The 18968-nt window shown below is 40.6% G+C and overlaps 1 protein-coding gene across 12 annotated transcripts in view; it reads left to right on the top strand.

Moving 5' to 3' along the window:
• The window catches only part of METTL24 (methyltransferase like 24), a 124112-nt gene that overhangs the window by 66419 nt on the left and 38725 nt on the right, over window positions 1-18968 (top strand). For 4 of the 12 annotated variants that reach the window (XM_070556807.1, XM_070556805.1, XM_070556804.1 and 1 more), the window contains one exon: window positions 8219-8329. The exons of 2 other annotated variants lie outside the window; for them this stretch is intronic. In XM_070556807.1, coding sequence (XP_070412908.1) covers window positions 8219-8329 — 111 coding nt within the window. Of the gene's footprint in view, window positions 1-8218; window positions 8330-8687; window positions 8872-18968 lie in introns of those variants that run through there. 6 more of the 12 variants (XM_070556809.1, XM_070556810.1, XM_070556808.1 and 3 more) reach the window with 3 other exon arrangements.

Genomic DNA, 18968 nt, shown 5'->3' with positions numbered 1-18968 from the left:
ATGGAAAGATCTCCAAGGTAAATTGTTAAGAGGCCAAAACTAAGTGCCAAACAATGAGTATAGTATGACACCAACTATTTGAATAAAAATAAAGAGGTGTACATACAAATATATATTTGTGTGTGTACTTTACAACAGTGATGTCTTTGGGTAAAGGTACTGGGGATTCTGGGGTGTGAGAAAGACACTGCATTGTCTTTTTTGAAGGGTTCAATTTTTTTTTACCATGAGTATTTTATACTTTTTCCATAAAATTTATGAAATTCCTATCTGCAATGTAGTTTTTAAGAGCTGCATACATTCTAGTGAATGGATGTATCATCGTTTATTTAACCACTCCCAAAATGTTAGACATGTAGATTACTTCCAGTTTCTAACTACCAAAAACTGCAATCTTAAGGCTTGTCCTACACTGCTAAATTACCCTCAAAAAAGTTTGTGCCATTTTACTTTCCTGGGATTCTTCCAGTGAATGTGATTACTTACTTTGAATTTCCATAAAGGTTTGTTTGCATGTCTTTTATGGAATGGAGCTAGTTCCCTGTATCATAGTTACCTGGGTACTTCGTGTATCTCTGTGATACCCTATGCATCTCTATGATACACTATGAAATTCCTGAGATAGTGACTCTGTCATATTCGCTTTTCTCTACAGGCAGCACACAGTATCGTGCCTGGCCCATGTGAAATGTATAGTAAATAAATACCAGGTGCAGTGAAATGAGTTCGTTTCTCATGTTAGCTAGTGAGCATCTTTCTAAAAGGATGGTAGTGAAACTTGTTCAGCTGGCTGAGCATCCTGAGACCATAGCCCTCCTTTTAGACCACTATACTCTTTGTGGAACATCACGAAATACCAATATCTGTAATGTAGTGATTTGAGCTAGGGATAATTTTACCAGGAGAAAACATGACTAATTATATGTATGTAATACAAAGTTACAACAAAGACCATATGTTACCAAGCTGTAGGACTAAGCAGAATTGACTACTTCAGGTTTACCCATTAATAATTGGTTGCCACCTTTCATTTATTTTTCTTCTATTGGTCCTTGTTGGCAGACAATTAGCAGACAGTATGAAGGCTTAAGAAACACTGATGAACTTTGTCACGTGGGTGTTATGCTGATGCAATGTACTTTCCAAATATACTACCAAGTAAGCTATCCCATGAGTTATGAATCACAAATTAAGATGCTTAAATCGCATGGTTTATTGAATCAATTAAAAGCACACAGTGAGAAGTAAGGGGAAAGAGATGGAGTTGGTTTATATACTTAGGATTGGGTACAAGCTAGGTAGAAGGACCACACTACATGAGTCCTAGTCAGCTGGGCAGTCTCCCTCTGCTTCTCCTGTCTCCTTCTCCTCCTCCCACCCCCCTTCCATCCCTTCCTCCCCCTCCCCCTCTTCCTCTCTTGTCAGCCTTCCCTGCTGATGGTATGGTTATGAGGAATGGAGTTGAGGTTTGGAGCAAGGAGGCTCAATTGGAGAGACACAGGGACAAATGTGTCTGCTCACAACTGTAAGCTCACCAGTTAGTCTATGAGTGCTATGGTTTTTATGGGGCAGAGTATCTGTGGGGCCAGGTTGAGTATAACCAATGGGTTGCCAATAGAAAACCTCATAATTATTGAGTGGCTTGTATACCTCATGTATATTTAATTTTAGTGACAATTTTAGTGTTTACTTAGCATTTTTATCCTTATGTTCAGCACACACATATACTACTTATTTATGCCTAACATGTCTCATATGTTACTTATTTATCTATACTTAGCACATCTTACAAGTTTCACCTATCCCATTTGATCTCTCATTTTCTGTTGCAGAATTGAATATTCTCGAATAAAACAACAAATGCACATTACCAGTTTAAAACTTAAAATTGATAAGATTGTATTGATTAACTTTGTTTGCACCATTAATCCAATTCAGTGTTCAAACTCCTCCTTCCAGTGTTTCCCGGGAGCAAAACAGTCGTTAATAGGCCGTCATTAATAAAATAGGGTGAGCAAAGTGAGGCATTTGACAATCCTGTAAAGTCATTCTGGCCTTCACTCTGATGATGCAGTAATTAGTGGTAGAGATAGAACTAGGTATGTACTTATCTTAGGACCTTCCCTGGAAATAGTTTTCATTTTTTCAAAACAAGATTTCTTGTATGAATCTGTTCTCTTCTCATTCAACTCCCTTAAAATTGATCTGCAAAATCAAATTATTTTGGCTTTTTTTTTCCAATGAGGAAGATTGGCCCTGAGATAACATCCATTGCCAATCTTCCCCTTTTTGCTGAGGAAGATTAGCCCGAGCTAACGTCTGTGCCAGTCATCCTCTATTTTGTATGTGGGATGCCGCCGTGGCATGGCTTGATGAGCAGTGCTAGGTCCATGCCCGGGATCTGAACCTGCCAACCCTGGGCCGCTGAAGCAGAGCACACCAACTTAACCACTACGTCACCAGGCTGGCCCCTATTTTGGCATATTTTTAAGCTCTACAGTACCTGAGACAGTGCTCTATGACAAGTAGTAGGAATTTTTCTCCTATGCTTAAATTCTGGTTAATAGAGATTTTGCTATTCAACTATTCTATCATTTCAGAGGTGGTTCTAGAAGATATGTGTTTGAGGTACAAAGTCTCTGTTCTCAGGCACAAGACAGCCAGGATCTTAAAACAGAAAATTAAACTCACCAAATCATATGTTACCCCTTCTTTAGCCATTGATCTCAGTTTCTTCCCCTGAGCTAGATTTTAGCACAAGCTGTTTCGAAGAGGAAAGTGAAGAGATGCTGTTTGGCCTCTTCTAGCTTCCTGGTAAAAGGTGATAATGCATAGAAAAGCCAAAAGCATTAGCAAGGAATGTAAACAGAAGGAATATTCTACCCACTGGGGTGTCAGCTCTCACGGTGCCCTTTATTTAATTAACAACACAAGGGAACCAGAAACGAAAGACTCAGCATGTTCAGTGAAATAATTACTTTGGCCTGATAGAGTTACAGGAAGTAGAAAGGATAGGAATTTGGCCAGAAGTGTTGTTTTTATATAAAACAAATATGTGCTAATATCTTTGATGGCACTTTCAGTAAGCCTCCACATCGCAGTTACTCAAACTTTTGTCCTTCGTGATTGGGCCTAGAACAGGCAAAAATCGAACATTTATCATGTACAGAAAACCAACTATCATTCTTTTTGCTTCCTACACATTCTGTTATCAAGGATATTCTTTCATTAATGCTTAGGGGAAAGTCAGAATAATGTTGCACGGCTAAGTTCAGACTAGAATATTCCTATTTATATTTTTGACATGCTAAGATCAGTGTGTTTAATCAAGACAAATTCACTTACTTATAAGAAGACCCCACATTCAGTAATCAAAATGAAGAATAAGTTATTATGGATAAGAAAATCTCCTATCCACGTAGAATGTTAATGTATTGGGAAAGCAAGAGCTATTAAAGGAGCTTTAGCTCTCTATCACATTTTCCTGACAAAGATTCTTGTAGTATAACTTAAGCTGCACTTTTTGAGGAGCTTTTCCATTTACAGTGAATTTAACAATCATAGATATAATTTAGGGTAGCAATTTCCAAGAAATTGTTGGATAGCAGAGGAAAAATGAATCCTGTTCCCCAGGCAACCACATGGCCCTCCATAGAACATCCCTCAGGCTCCTAAAATGAAGTTTAAAGTTGCTACTATTTTTGGTTTCGGCTTCTTCTGAAAATGGTTTTTATCCCTTGAAAATTATTTTTTTATATAATGAAGTCTGATCCCTTTGCTACTCTTTTGTCTGTAACATTAGTCTTGTGTGTAACAGCCTCTCCATCCTTTGATCTCAGCGTGTGTGGCTATAACAGGAACGGCCGCCCTGGAAATAAGATCAAATTGGGGCTAGAAACTAATATCGTGAGAAGTGAGGGTAGAACAGAGGCATTTCCAGCCGTTCCAGTAGGCTCTCGTAATTTCAGGAAGAAAAGTGCTCCAGGGTTTTCTGACTCACTCAATCTTTTGTGAATTTATTTATTTATTTTTTAGCGAATATGTTATAGGATGCTCCGCTTCCTTTGGGGGAAAACATTTTAAATGGAAAAAAAATGCTGGGAGAGGTGCATTTCTGATTCTTTCGGTAGGCTTTATGTCTGAGCCCATCTATTTGGGTGTTGCGTCTTCTATGTGGTTACCCTAATCTTGACACATCTCTTCTCTCAACCTTTTTTCTCCTTGCTCTCCTTGCCCTATTTGTTTTTTAGTGATTTCTTTCCATGATGTCAAAAGCGTAGACCCTGAGGGATTGTGATCCTCTGAGCACTGCCCCTCTAATGAAGGGGCACTGGGAAAGCCCTGCCGATGTGCCAGCTGTGGGCAACCTTTCAGAAATGGGGGGTCTGGTTGCTGACGCTACCTCTTCCATCTTGGAGCTGGTAGTATCGAGTGACCCAGAAAGTCCAAGGGACTTTTAAAAGGCCTTCAAATAAAAATATCTCTTCAGTATATTCTGCAAATTAGATTCATTTGAGTTAATTAGCCAATCTTTTAAAAAGATATTCCTCTCTGGAACATTGAGCTTATTCTTGCCAGAGCATCAGCTACTTAAGTGATCTAATCTTATTTGTTGCTCAAGTAGTGTCTCATGATAGTGGGCTGAGGGAGAGGAAGTTGGTTGAGGGGGGAAAGGGGGCCATTTTTGCCTATGGCTTGGTGTACGTTCTATAGTAAGGAGCTTTGGTCAGTCTGAGGGCATCTGAGAGGGAAGGCTGTCAGGGCAAAGTCGCAGGAGGTGAGAGAGGATGACAGAAGGAAGGTGGGAAGGAGAAACACGGGTATAATTTGCCTTCTTTGCTATTTTGTCTGGGGCTGTGGAGGTGCCACCCGCAGAATTTCATGGCAGGCTTTCCTTGTGCAGGTCAGCCATAGGTGGTTAATGCTCATTATGTACTAACTGCTTCAAATATTTCATGTTCCATGCTACAGATGAAGAAGAGAGACTGGATTTTTGTTGTTTACTTTTGCTGGATACTGTTGAATGCTCTCTAGGTATTCAGTAAACCCTTTTTGAGGGCCTCCTGTAAATCAGGAACTCAACCAGTGACAGGGAAGCAATGAAGAAGGTCTTTGCCCTCAAAGACATCATGAGCTATAGGAGCAGACAAACATTGCACAAAAATGATATAGTGATGTACTAAGTGCTGCCACGGGAGAAGCAGAAGAGGGCTAGCTCCTTTTTCTTGGGGGGTCAGGGGGTGGCACAGGGGACATGCTATTTTGACTGGCTCTTGGAAGTTGAGTAGGATTTTATCAGAGGCAGAAGGGAGAGGAAATGGTAGATGCAAGGACGTAGATGTGAGGAAGAGAATTGCAAATTCCAAAAAGGTGAAAAATTAAGCATGGCTGGCACAAAAGGTGATTTGTGGAGGAAACAAGGAGATGGGGCAAAACAGGAAAGTTGGGCCCAGGCTGTGAGGGACCCAGTGAGCCCTGTAAGGGAGTTCAGATGCAGGGAGCCAGCAGAGACCCTGAAACAAGGGACTTAAATAATCAGGTTTTAAATTAGACGGATAATTCTGGAAACATTGTGGGCGGTGGACAATTCAAGCTACGATCTCTTGAGGGTAAGCAGAGTTCATTAGAAATATTGGGCGAACAAGCAGTAAAAAGATTGATAAGAGCCAGTGTTGGCGGAGGTGACATTGGTCATCTTGGCATTTTAGCAATAGCCATCGCATCTATCATTCTCTATCAAAATTTAACATGTGTGCAGGAATAAGGGGCTTTTACTTTTCATTTTATGCATTTCTTTCCCAGTTGCATTTTTACAACCAACTTTTTAATAAAACAAATTTATTTTTGAAAAAAAGTCAAATCCCACTGCAGTAAAATTAAAACCACAGCACACAACATTTTCAAGCTCTATTTAATAATTTATCTTAAAAAGAAATATTCACTACTAAAACATTTTGAACATTCCTCCGGGGCTTGCTCTAAACAAATTTGAACTGGTTTTTGTCTATGAAGAAAAGAACTATGTCACATTCCCCACAAACAATGAAAGCTGTTTTTCCACTGTCAGCAATTTATTATTTCCCTCCAGGGATCTAGTTAACCCAAATTGTAGATAACTCCAAATAAATATTTGATATTTAGCTATGAACTGTGCACTTATATCTGCTTTTGATTGTGGGTTTGGAAATTACCCCACAGGTAACTGAGAATTGACTTTTTAAAAAAATGTAGGCTATCTAGATTTTTTTACGTGGATTACGGGCTCTCTTTTGTTGATCCCTCCCTCTGAATTGTTTTTTTCGAGTCCAAATGTGTGTCCAGGTGACAATTTCCAGCACATAGATCAAGGAGCTCACAGCTGATACTGGCTAGTTCACCACACTCAGTTTTTTGGGAACGACAAATTGAAAATGCGTGCTCTTAACCAAAGATATTAAGAAGCCGTTTTCAGAATGAATTCATTAGTTAAATTATGAAGGAACTCCACCAAATTTGGCAATTCCCTCGGAAGAACTAAGATAATGCTGCTTTTCCTCCCCTCCTTAGAAACAAGACAGAACACATTTGTCTCCTTTGAGACATATGTGGAAAACACTGGTATGAGGATCATTAGTAACTGAAAGAACTTAAAGTATCTTAAACTTGCTAGGATAATGTCTTGTAAGAGATTTGACTTTTCAGGACGTTCAAATGGCGTGACATTATTCAGGGAAAAAGCTGTTGGGCTGTGAGGGAACGGTTCGCGTTCTATCTAACATAATTCAGAGCTATCCTTGGTGCCTGGAAAACTGTCTGCCTAAAACCACCGCTCCCTGAAATATGGAGCATCCATTCTAAGGAAGGTTTTTGTGATGACAGGTTAACAATGGACTGGCTGCCAAGCTCCATATGCTGTGTCTGCACATTAGGGAAGCTGCATCCTACCTTTGTTTCTACTGAAAAAATGCCCTCTGAAAAACTCCTCCAACTCCAATAAACTGCATTGCCTCGTGGCTAAAGCCTCCCAAGCATCAGCAATGCTTTTAAAGATGAAAGATGAATAAGAGGATAGAGAATCCTGAAAAAAACCTCAATTTAAAGATTATAAGAACAGCTACCGCTGAAATCAAGCAAGATGATGAAGTCCCTGGTTGACAACCCATTAAAGTTTCATGATTACCTCCACTGTCTCTGTTCTGGGCCAACACGCAGACTTAAAACAGAAAAATCCGTTAAGTGTATTGATCTCTTTGATTCAGTTAGAATTGTATAGATTTGGATGATTTCCAAAGATAATTATTTGCCAAAACACCCATGTGTCAATTGGTATCAAACTAAGTAGTAAAGGTATCTTTTCACTTTAGCTGTTGGGCAGCCATCCTACTGCCATCCATCTTTGTTGTGGGACTGAGGAATCAGAGAGGTTTTAGGGTAGTGAGAGAGGAGAAAGCTCAACCAGAAGTGCTTTGCCAGGCACGTGGTGGTTGGAGGACTAGCTGGGTTTCCTCTTCCTCCTCCTCCTCCTCCACATCCTCTTCTTTCACCTCCTCCTTGTCAAATGAATTTTAAGCTCCTCGAATGAACTTTTATCTTGGTAAATATTTAAATGACTCCTCCATATGTCCTGCATCCCTTCCTTTCTTTTGAATTTGCAATCTTTCCTGCTTGTGCAATTCAGAGATTGCCAGGTGTAAATCAGTAGATCTTGTGAAACATGAAAAAGATACAAACCTCACTAAATTCCTATTAGCATGAAAAGATAATGACAATTCATATTTTTCAGGAACGTCAGCTTTCATCTTGTCATGTAGCTCTGTGTAGGGTAAATTGTGTGGGCGCATCTTCATTACTATGGAATCAAAAAGACCCAGGACAGCCTACTGAATTATGCCTAAGGGCAGCTTGGGCTGTTTGCAGACATCTCTAGAATGCTCAAGTCAAGATGTCGAAATCATCTTTGCCTGAAAAATAAGAGAGCCGTACATGAGTATTAAGCAGATGGCCTTTTAAAGTAAAAAACAACCAAAAAAAACTCCAGTAGAAACAGATTTCAGAAATATATACACTGTTTGATCTCAGGTATTTTCTAAGGTAGATAAAACACTACAAGAAATATAACCAAAATGTTAATAGTCATTTCCTCTTGCGATCGGGATTTGGGCAATTTTTTTTCTTCTTCTCTGTATCTTTTTGTACTTTCCCAACTTTTAACAATTTCATGTCTTATTTTTATAAACAGAAACCAACCAACCAACCAACCAACAGCATTCCAAATTGTTGTCTTCTTGTAGGGAAAGGAGAAGCCTGGAGTGGGAGCAGGATGTCATATATTTGTTTCCTGGTATGTCAGGTATCAAATAATTTTTTTTGACAGTTTAACATGTGATATGGTATGGGCTATAGCCCTGGCCCCTCCAATTGGACCAGAACCTGAAATTAGGAAGTGAAGGGAATACATAATCCATTTTTCATGTGGAGGGGATGAGCTAGTGGGCAGAAACCTTTTATAGCAGGAACGGGGGCCTGTGGCAGGCGTTCCAGCCTCCACAGATGCAAATGGCGGTGTTCTTCTTATTACGTATTCATACTAATATATATGGGACTTCATAAAATATGAAGTGGCAAACTAAATGCCCCAGCCCCCAGTTGTGCCTTTTGGTCATACGGAAGCTATGAAATGAGTATAAATGACAATGTTATTTTTCTAGAAAAAAGGACATGGAAAGAAGGAGAGAGAGCACTCGTTCCCACGATCAGATAAGCTACAACCTGTCAAATGTGTGTGCCCATCAGAAGGCAGACCTGACTGCTGCCTTTCACCCCCGAGAATGGCAGCCAGTGGGCCATGCTGGAAGCTCCACAAAGATGTATTAAATTAATAGCTACTCCACATTTGCTTTTCTCATGACTGTCATTTTTCCAAAAAGAACTGTAAATCCAGAAACCCTTGACAATGTCGTATTCTGTGCCTGGATCCCTTACTATTGTGAGGGTATAAACATGGTGGTAAGAACGCCTGTGTTGAAGTCAGACCCAGTTAGAATCCTGATTCTACCACTTAATAGCTGTGGCACCCGGGTTGGTTGGTTAACTTCTCTGAATCTCAGGTTTCTATGGAAACTGCTTCATCTCTCATGGGCTGTGTGACCTCCTCGGCCTCCGTTTCCCTGTCTGTAACACGAGGATAATAAAACACTGATTTCATTTGTTTGTTGGGGGTTAATTGGGGCATTGCACATAAAGTGCTTACCATGCTGCTTGGCTGGGCACACAACAAGTGCTTAATTAAGGTTGGCTGTTAGTTTTTTATTGCTGGTAGATACAAGATAAAAAGGTAGATCTTGTGTTCTGAGGGATGGTGCCTCTAAAGCAAATGTTAGGTGGTTTTAAACAATATTCAGTGAGAGTCAGTGAATGGTTAGTTCTGCAATTCATCGTCTTAACACTTTCCCTAAGATGAGGTTTTCAGCTATAATCTCTATCTGACTATCCAGCACATTTCTTTGAATATTTTATGGGCGCTATCTATATGTGGTAGTTGGTACTGATCTTTTTGTGGATAAGGTTTTTTTCTCCCCTCATTGTAATTGCTACATCAATGTAACAGGAGCTTCAAAACTGGTACTGCTTATATTTTTTTCTTGCCGGTTTTTAAGAATTCTTGTCACTTTTTTTCTTATTTTCTGGCTTTTAGCCATACATCTGTTTATCATTTACTTTCACTTCATCCTCTCTTTTCCCCTGGGTTGGGATTTGTGCATATGTCTTGATTATGAGCAGAAGCGATTTTACCTAATTCTGTATTTATAATTTCATCTTCTTCTTTTTAAAGAGGGCCCTCAAATTAAATGAACTTCAAGCTCTACAAAACCTGGATCTGCTCCACTTATGACTTACTTTTGTTTTGCAGGTGAAAGACTTGACACATTCAACTTAAAATGGTCTAAAGTGAATGTTATTAAGGGAACATTACGAGACTAAAGATATCTTTATTTTCTTGTTCCACTTGAGACCTGACTGAATTTTGCTTTACTTTCTCAAGAAAAAGCATCTGTACTTTTCAGTAAAAATATATAGACAGGTAGAATTCATCAAGTGGTCAAAATAATGTCAGTATCTGGCTTCTTAAGTATAGACTAGGATTCCAAATGGGAGAATAGATAAATAAGAGCTAACTTCATTAATATGATGCCTCAAACCTAGATTTTTCAGGCTAAAGGAACGGACGGAGTGTGATTTTGCAGCTCCGTTTTGTTAATGCATTGTAAATTTCTGGGCTGAGAGGAAGGGAGGGTGCAGTGTGGCGGTCATGAGAATTCTGGCAGGGGAAGAATTGCCGTGGCTCTGGAGCAAAGGACGAGGAGGCAAGAAGAAAACACATAGGGCATCTAGGGGAAGAGTAGCGATCCCAGAATTAGAGATTGCTTACCTATACAGGAAGTGCTGAATAGCAACAGTGAACGTTTAAGTGGGGACTTTAACTTTCAATAGGCGTGGGCTGCTGATCTATTGCACTGCCACTGGCTACTTCTCAGAAAGCTTCAACTCTGAATAACTTTCTCAGTAGGGACAACACTCTTTATAAGTAGCTAAGAATACTAGAGTATGTTGAATGTATTTCAAATCAGGTTGAGTTACATGTGAAAAAAAAATTATAGTGGCTTAAACAAGGGAAAATTTTTCTTTCTCTCACATAAAAGAAGTCTAGAGGTAGGTAGTACAAGTCTTATGTAGAGACTCCATAGTCATCAGAGACCCAAGCTCCATCTAGCTTTCCTCTCTTCCATTCCAAGGCTATAATCCTTCTCCTCATGGTCCAATATTGCTGCTACAGCTCCAGCCATCACATCTTCACTGCAAAAGGATGGAGGAAGCAGTAAGTACAGCCCTTTCCTTTAAGGAAACTTCCTGGAAATCCCACATGACACTTACTTATATCTTATCTGTCAGATTTTAGTCACATTGCCACACAGTCATAAGAGACACTAGGAAATATGATCTTTTATCTGGGCATCAATGTGATCAGCTAGAAATCGGGGTTTTGTTATTGAGGAAGAAGGAAGAATGGATATGTGGGAAAGCAACACCTCTACCATGCTACATTTGCCTTTAAACTAAACAATAGTTATACGTTGCTATTTTTCTCTACTTCTTAAGAACCAAGCATTTTACAGGATCTGAATTTGTACTAATGTGCCTAGTGGTGAACCGGTATTGATCGGAGATAAATTTAGAAAACACTAGGTTGTGCTTTTCTGGGCACTTCTGGTGCAAAGAGATTCTTGGAAGAGAGGGATGCTGGGAGAGGAGAAGGTTCATGCTTCTTTCTCAGATATCATAGCAATCCTTAAACGGAATACCTCACTAGTCCTTAAGTCTCCAGGAGAATGAATCTTAGAGTCGTGGACTTGCCTCAAAGCTGTGTTAGTATGTGATGAATGTTACCGTGTGTGTGTGTGTGTGTATATGTGTGTGGATCTAAGACTCAGAGCAGAGGAGTGATGTTGAGATGCGGCATAACTGCCACTAATTAATTAACTGGTGGTCTTGGGCAGATCATTTAGCCTATTTCAGCCTCAGTTTTCCTTGTCTATAAAATGAGGAAGTTGAACCAGGTGTTCGCCAAGTCCCTGCTGCCTTTAATCTTCCATAGCCTGGGACCTGGGACATCCGCTTAACCATCTTCCCGTCCACCCATCCACCTGTCCGTCTTTCCATTTCCTTGTCCATCCAGCCATCCACCTATCAGCTATTTTGGAGACTGTCCGGCAGTGTGCTCGAGGCTTCGGATTCAAAAATAAATACGTCATCAGCCTTCATGGAGTTTGTAGTCCAGTCTAAGGTCCAGGAATATACCTCTTTTGCCTCTTGTCAGATGGAAATGCAGTTGAAGAAACTCTGTTTTCAATTTCACCTGCCAGTGTGCTGTATAGAGATGGTTCTTAGCTGTCAAGTTGGAAATACTTTTGCATATTTCCTGTACCAAATTTTAATTCTGCCCTTGAGTTATCTCCCAAAATATAGCTGCTGTGGTGCAGAGAAGGCGCATTTTGATATTAGCTTAAACAAGATCATCTTAATTTTGGGGGGGATTATGGACCTCCTTGAGAATTGGTGAAAATAACAGCTCACACTGATGGGGCACTTATTCTCCGTTGGGTGCTGTGTGTGGTGCCTCTTGAGCATTTCTCCTTTAACCTCAGGATAGCCCTGTGATAGGAGTCCTGTTGTTTTCCTGAGTCACCGAGAGACTAAACAACCTACGCCAGACCCATGTGATGAGGCAATTGGCCCAAGAATCAAGGTCCCAGTGACCACAGTGTCTTAGAAAAGTGCTCATGGGCACAAACACACATTTCTGCGCACAGTTCCAGGGAATACAAGCCTCACCAACACCTTGGTAATATGTTTAGGAAACTCTAACCTAACCGTATCCTAATTAAGAAAATAGCTGGTGCTGGAAAACCACTTTGTACCTTCCCAGGCCAAAAATTACCAGCGTGTTGATAGTTTCTGCCTCTGCTTATAAGAAGGCAGAGAACCCAGCCTCTACTGAGGCTGAAAGTCCTGTGCATACACACCGTAGAAAGCTCACCCAGTGTCATCAGCCGAGTCCAAAGGTTCTCAAAGTATGGTCCTTGGACCAGCAGTGTCATCATCAGCTGGACTCCTGGTAGAAATGCAAATACTCAGACCTCACTTCAGATCTGCTGACCCGGAAGCTGTGTTCATAAGCCCTCCAGGTGATTCTGATGCATGTGACATTCAGAGTACCACTGTCCAATGGAACTTTGTGTGATGATGGAAATGTCCTATAGCCGCATTGTCCAATAGGGCAGTCACTAGCACAGGTGGCTAATGAGCACTTGAAATGTAGCAGAGGATCTGAAATTTCAATTGTATTTGATTTTAATGAACTAATTTGAGTTTAAATGGCCACACATGGTGAGTGGCTAGGTCTCGGACAGCACAGCTCAGCTCCATAGCATTCCTAAATGTTCCTATGCCTTTACATCTGAGCAATTTACTGCATCAGACACAACACAACAACAACAAAACTGAATGCCATATAGAGAATTATGTGTTGATATTATCTATTTCCTTATTGCAATGTGGATATCACTTAACTGGAAAATGTTTGAGATGGGAGCCTTGCTGTTTAATGCCAGTGAAACAGACCATAAGAGAAAAACAATTTGTCTGTATTTCTAAGTCCTATCAGAACTTCTGGTAAGTAGCGCTTTCTTCGAGAATTATTCTGCTTTGGATCCTGAGGGTAAGAATTTTAGAATAACCCCAGCAACTCAAGTTGCTTAAAGAAAATGAAATTCAGTTGGTACTTGAAGGACAATTGTGCTGTGTATGTTGGTAGAGGGGAGAGATGATGACCGGCAGAAATTTTTTGTATTTCACACGGAGGAAGTAGAGTGAATAAAAGAACTAGGGCAGGACATTTCATGGCATTTTGAGGTATAGCAAAGAATTACATTTGGCCAAAGTGTGGGGTTCATGAAGCTTTGAAAATCAGGACCCTGGCGCCATTTGTGCAGAGTGCTGTGGTGAACTCCATAGCGGCCCTCATTCCTGATTTCCAACCCTTGACTCCTCTCTCCTCCCTTTCAACCAGTGAGGTCTTAAGCAAGATGATCACGGTGGTGGACGTGGAGAGACAGAAAGGAGGGCCCAGGTATAAGACGTTACAGAGGGAGAATGGAGAGGACATGTTATCTGATAGGATAGCACATCTACGGAAGATGGGAAGTCACATAGAAACTTGATACCAGGAGAGGAGTTAGGTCCTGCCCTGAAGGAACTTACAGTCCAGGAAAGGTAAGGGAATCAGTCATGCCAACAAATGAGTGCAAACCATGGCATATACTTCCCTAGAAGTCTGCACGGGGTCCAGCAATGGAGGACATCAAGGTGACTGTCATACAGCACACACTCTGAGACCTCTTGCTGTTCCCTCATCTCCTCTCAGTTCTGTCTTCTACCACTTGACTTCACTCACTGCTGGTTCTTTCATAATTTTCACTCCTAGGACAGTGTTGTTTCTCACTCATATATGAGTATATTAAAAAAATAACTAAACCCAATGAGTTGATTTTGTGTTTCTCTACACTGGTGCTTTCTTTTTGCATTTGGACCATGTATTATGTAGCCTAAGCCTCATTGCTGGCCCCACCATGCTCTGAGATGGACTTAGTCCCACATCTAAAGGTAAATATTCTCCTATTGAACCTCAAGAATGTGTCTGGCTGGAGAACATTTTATTTGGGTGTTTACTTGGTTATTTATTTGTTCACACATCTATTCGTGTAGGAATAATTTATACATGTTTGTGTTTCATGTCCCTTCTCTTTCTAGAAATACTTGAGAATGCTTGCATAAATACAATAAGGCCAGAAACATAAATTAACCAGGTGATGTAGCTTTAAGGCATAGGGTTCTGATCTAAGGTGGTTTTCAGTTGCCCAGGGAAGTGGGGTCTAAACAGAGAAACTAGAGCGGCTGCCTGGCACTGTCCTTGGTCCTGCTACTGCCTTCCTGCCTGACTCTGCCCTTGGCCAGGTCCCTTGTGGTCATCTCAGTCCTGCTAAAATTTGCACTTCTTGGTTCCTTGCTGTTGTATGTCACCAGTAGCACTGCTGACTTTTTGACTTGTCACCAGCTCACCCACTACCTGTCTCTGACCTAGGTTTCTGGGGCTGTGCATTATATCACCTCACCCTGCCCTGAAGATTCTCGCCCAGCATCTTCAGGTTAGATTCTTTGGAGTAGGCTGGAGATCTGGCAAAAGAAAGCCTTTGTAAATGTTTCCCTTTTTTCCATTTAAATTCATTTACAGAGTGTTGCTCCCTGCAGAGGTCATTTCTGTGAGTTGATGACTACATAAAAATTATTTTCTTTTATTCAGAATTGGTCCTACGTTAGCTTAGAGTGACCTTTCATATTTTTCATAATACATAGGGCAAGGCTTATCTCTCTCGCCTCAGTGGTAGCAGAAGTCTTGTAATGTTACATTTCTGCCAGCCCACAGTGATAATGGAGCCTGATTTAGTGTGTTTAAAGTCTAAGGCTCTTAAAGAGACTTTTAATCCTCTTGTCCATTTAAGATAGATTAATTTCTTCTATATTTTTACAAAACCGAGATCCTCTTCCTATGTGTTCAGCTTTTAGTTTTGTAAGTGCAGATATATCTTGCTTTAAGTACACGATATATAAAAGCCCGGATTTACTTCACTTTAATCATTAAATAACAATTTTTTCTTAATTAAATGAAAAAGCAGGAAGAAGTATTGATACAATTATTTTAAAATTATGATTGAATATTGACCCAAATTGTAGTGAATATGGAGAATGAATACAGTTTGATTTATTGGGATGGTAAGTAGCTGATAATTTAATTTTTAAGAATATTCATAAATAACTAAATGAGTCAAATAAATAATAATTTAAAATATGAGTCTAATTACAAAACTCAGTTTCCACATTCCTTTTCAGGAATCTATTTTTTGCATAATGTGAGAAGTGGCTGTAAATACCATATAGTGTATGATTCTGGCTCAAAATCGAGACAGCTGATATTGAGGCAAGCAGCTGTGTTTGCAGGTTAGTTACAGCCTGAATGGGAAGTCCCTTGTTCTGCCTTAGTTGATTGATAAGTTGGATGGTTAATATTGACATTTTATTGGCGTTACTTGTGTAGCTCTGGCTCTTAGCCAGGGATTTTGATTAATAACCTTTACAATTGATGGCAATAGCCAATTTTAAGCTTCAACACATTTTTCCAGGTGGAAAAGGAATCTCTATCCTTTTAAAGATTTCATGTAGAACACTAGATAAAGTATTTTTAAATGTTTTAAATAAAACTTATCTAAAAACAACTTAACGTGTACTTAAAGTTGATTTGTCTTGTTCGCTCTTTGTTTAAATGGCATGCAGGTTTTTGTCTAATGTAGTGGATTGTTCAGACCTAAAGGCAGAGGTGTTTTTAGGAATGTTCCAGAGAGTCATAGGGCTTCAGGGTAAGACAACACGCAGATGTCTACTAGGCTGGCGACAGTGGAGGAGCCTTTTGTGGTGGGTCTGCACAGGGCTCCCAGCCTGAGCACAACCTGGTTTGTCCTCACTTTCTCAAGAACAGAGACAGGAAGGGACTAGAAGTTGGTAAAATTATTAAAAGTTGTACACTGTGCCTGTCCTTTGAACCTGCTACTCCACTTCTGGGAATTTTCTTATTCTAAGAAAATGATGGAACATACTTCAATATTTAGCTACAGTTTTGTTGATCACATCAGTCTGTAATATCGTCTAACTGGAAAGAACCTAAATGTCTATCAGAAGGGGGATTGGTTAAGTAAATTAAACCAATGTAGAAGTCATTAAAAATCAAGTTATAGATGGAGGATTTTGAACTTATTTTCTTTAGCAGGAAGGCTCTTTTTCAGGCAAAAGTTTGTGAGGGATTCCAAATATATAAAAAAGAGAAAAGAGGAGCTGCTCCTGTTGAACTGAGGTGGAGGATCTGGGGTCTCACCCGCATCCCCCTCACTCCTGCGGGGACCCTCAGTCACCTCGATCACATTCTTATGCAAGCTCTGAGGGACATCATTTGGAAGAACATTTTAGGTGAAAATCTATTGGCTTGGAAAGATATTCACGACCTGTTACATTAAAAAACAGATTTGAAAGCAGTGTAATTCTCATTTTATAAACAACACATATGTTTGAATTATGCCCATGTATGTTGTAATTATGCCAATGTATCTATGCATTGTGTGTGTGTATGTATGTTTATGGAAAAGAAAAATACTTGGCAAAAAATACAACAGGTATTCAAGAATTAAGTGTTTTTAAACTCTGGATTATGGACATTTTAATTCCTTTTCTTTTTGCTTATCTGTAGTTTTCATTTTTAAATAATGACCATATATTGGTTTTTAATAAGAAAATATTTTTTGGTTAATATATATTATTTTCTAGAAATCATGGCTTTGAAATATATTGTATTTGACACTATCCAGGTAACTTTTAATTTTTAAAAAGATTGGCAGAAATAGCACTGGTCTCTGTTCTAGTTATCTACATAATGAATCACCTCCAAAACTTGAGGTTCTTAAAACAACAACTGATCATTTGGTTATCTCTCAGAGTTTCCGGGGGTCAGTGTTTGGGAAGGGCTTTGCTGGGCAGTGCTGGTTCAGGGGTCTCTTGTGGTTGCAGTCAGATTGTTATTGGAACATTGGGTTCTTACTGTCCCCCAGGATGGAAATCAAGAGAGACAACAAATGGGAGTAGAAAAGTAGAAATTTATTAGTTTGTGCACAGGAGAGGCACAAGGGAGCCTGTGCGGAAAGGGGGGGCAGCAACAGGCTCGTTAGGGAGGGGGATGGGGGTGCTTTTATTAGGCAAAGGCTGGGGTGGAGGGTCTTGTCCTGGCATGTAGAGGTGGGGTTGTGCTTGTGCCTGCAGTGTCTCGTACCATCCTATTACATGTGACTCATGTATCATTAGCATGCTAGCTCTCCACCCCTGGGTGCGACTTTTACTATGCTAATAGAGCTAGGGTCACCTTCAGTGGACTTCTGGGTGCTAGGGCGCATGCGTAAACCCAGGAAAGTCCAGAGGCTGCAGAAGGTGGATCTTGGTGGTCTCTATCTGATTCTCCTAGCTTGCCGATTGGTTAGATTGGTTAGGGACTTTATCTTGTTAGGCCAGGGGCCTTGCAGATGGCCCTGTCTCGTTAGGTTGGTTCCTGTCTCAAGATGGTGGCTGGAGTAGCTGGGGTTGGCCAGGCATCTCTCTCTGTGTGTTGATTCAGGGCCTCTTCATGTGGTCTCTCTGCAAGGGCTAGTCTGGACTTTCTTACAGCATGGTGACCTCAGGGCAGTCAGACACCTTGCATGGTGGCTAAAGTCGTCAATAGCGAGTGTACCCATGACCAAAGTAGAAGCTGAATCACCTTTTAAGGCCCAAGCCAATGCTGGGCCTGGTTGTGTGGCCTAGAACAAGCCCAGGGAATGAAGCAGAGGGGTTTCATGGTGGTGGTTTTAACGGGTCTTGGAGGCTGGTTGACCTGCCCTGGGTTTGACACTCAGCAAGGTTGGAGCTGTCACTGTTGGCTGATGCAGGGATTGGTAGGAGGACATCCATCATTGCCTCAGAGGGTTGCTGACCCTCGGATCTCTTGTACAGGACACTTTTCCTAAGCATTGGCCCTGTGAATTGGCTCCCAAACATACATACTTCCTTGAAAGCTTTATTGAGATAGTTATCTCGAACACTGCTGTGCTCCCCCCTGCAAACTTTGCCGCCCCCCCCCCCCCCGGTCATATGTTGAAGTACTAACCCCTGGTATACCTCAGGATGTGACCTTAATTGGAAATAGGGTCATTGCAGATGTAATTAGTTTAAATGAGGTCAGACTGGTCTAGTATGGCCCCTAGTCTAATGTGACTGGTGTCTTTATAAAGGGGGGAAATTTGGACACAGACACACAGGGATAACACATTGTAAAGATGAAGACAGAGATCAGAGTGATGCAAAGCCAAGGAGTGCCAAAGATTGCGAGCAAACCACCAGGAGCTAGGAGAGAAGCGTGAGACAGAGATAGCCCTTAAGAGGAAGGGGCACTGTCAGACACCTTGATGTTGGACGTCTAGCCACCAGAACTCTGAGACAATAAATTTCTGTTGTTGAAGCCACATAATTTGTGGTACTTTGTTACCTCAGCCCTAGCAAAGTAATGTAAATGCTGGGTCCCCTTCCCCGCTTTCTCCTCATCTCTGCAGTTCTGGGTGGATGAACACAGGGATAACCTTGTGCCCGTGATGAGGAAGCTGCCAGATGGCCTGACATCGTAATCCAGCTAAAATTAAAATTCGAATTTCCTCAAAAAGTTCTATGAAAGGTGATTTATTGTAAATTTCAGGCACAAGGAAAAGGAGATAATTTTTGATAGGAGGACCCCTTTCATGTCTCTGAAC

The sequence above is a fragment of the Equus przewalskii genome, chromosome 9 (genome assembly GCF_037783145.1).
Source record: "Equus przewalskii isolate Varuska chromosome 9, EquPr2, whole genome shotgun sequence".
In the NCBI taxonomy this organism is placed as follows: Eukaryota; Metazoa; Chordata; class Mammalia; order Perissodactyla; family Equidae; genus Equus; species Equus przewalskii.
This window is presented reverse-complemented; position numbering and strand designations above follow the sequence as displayed.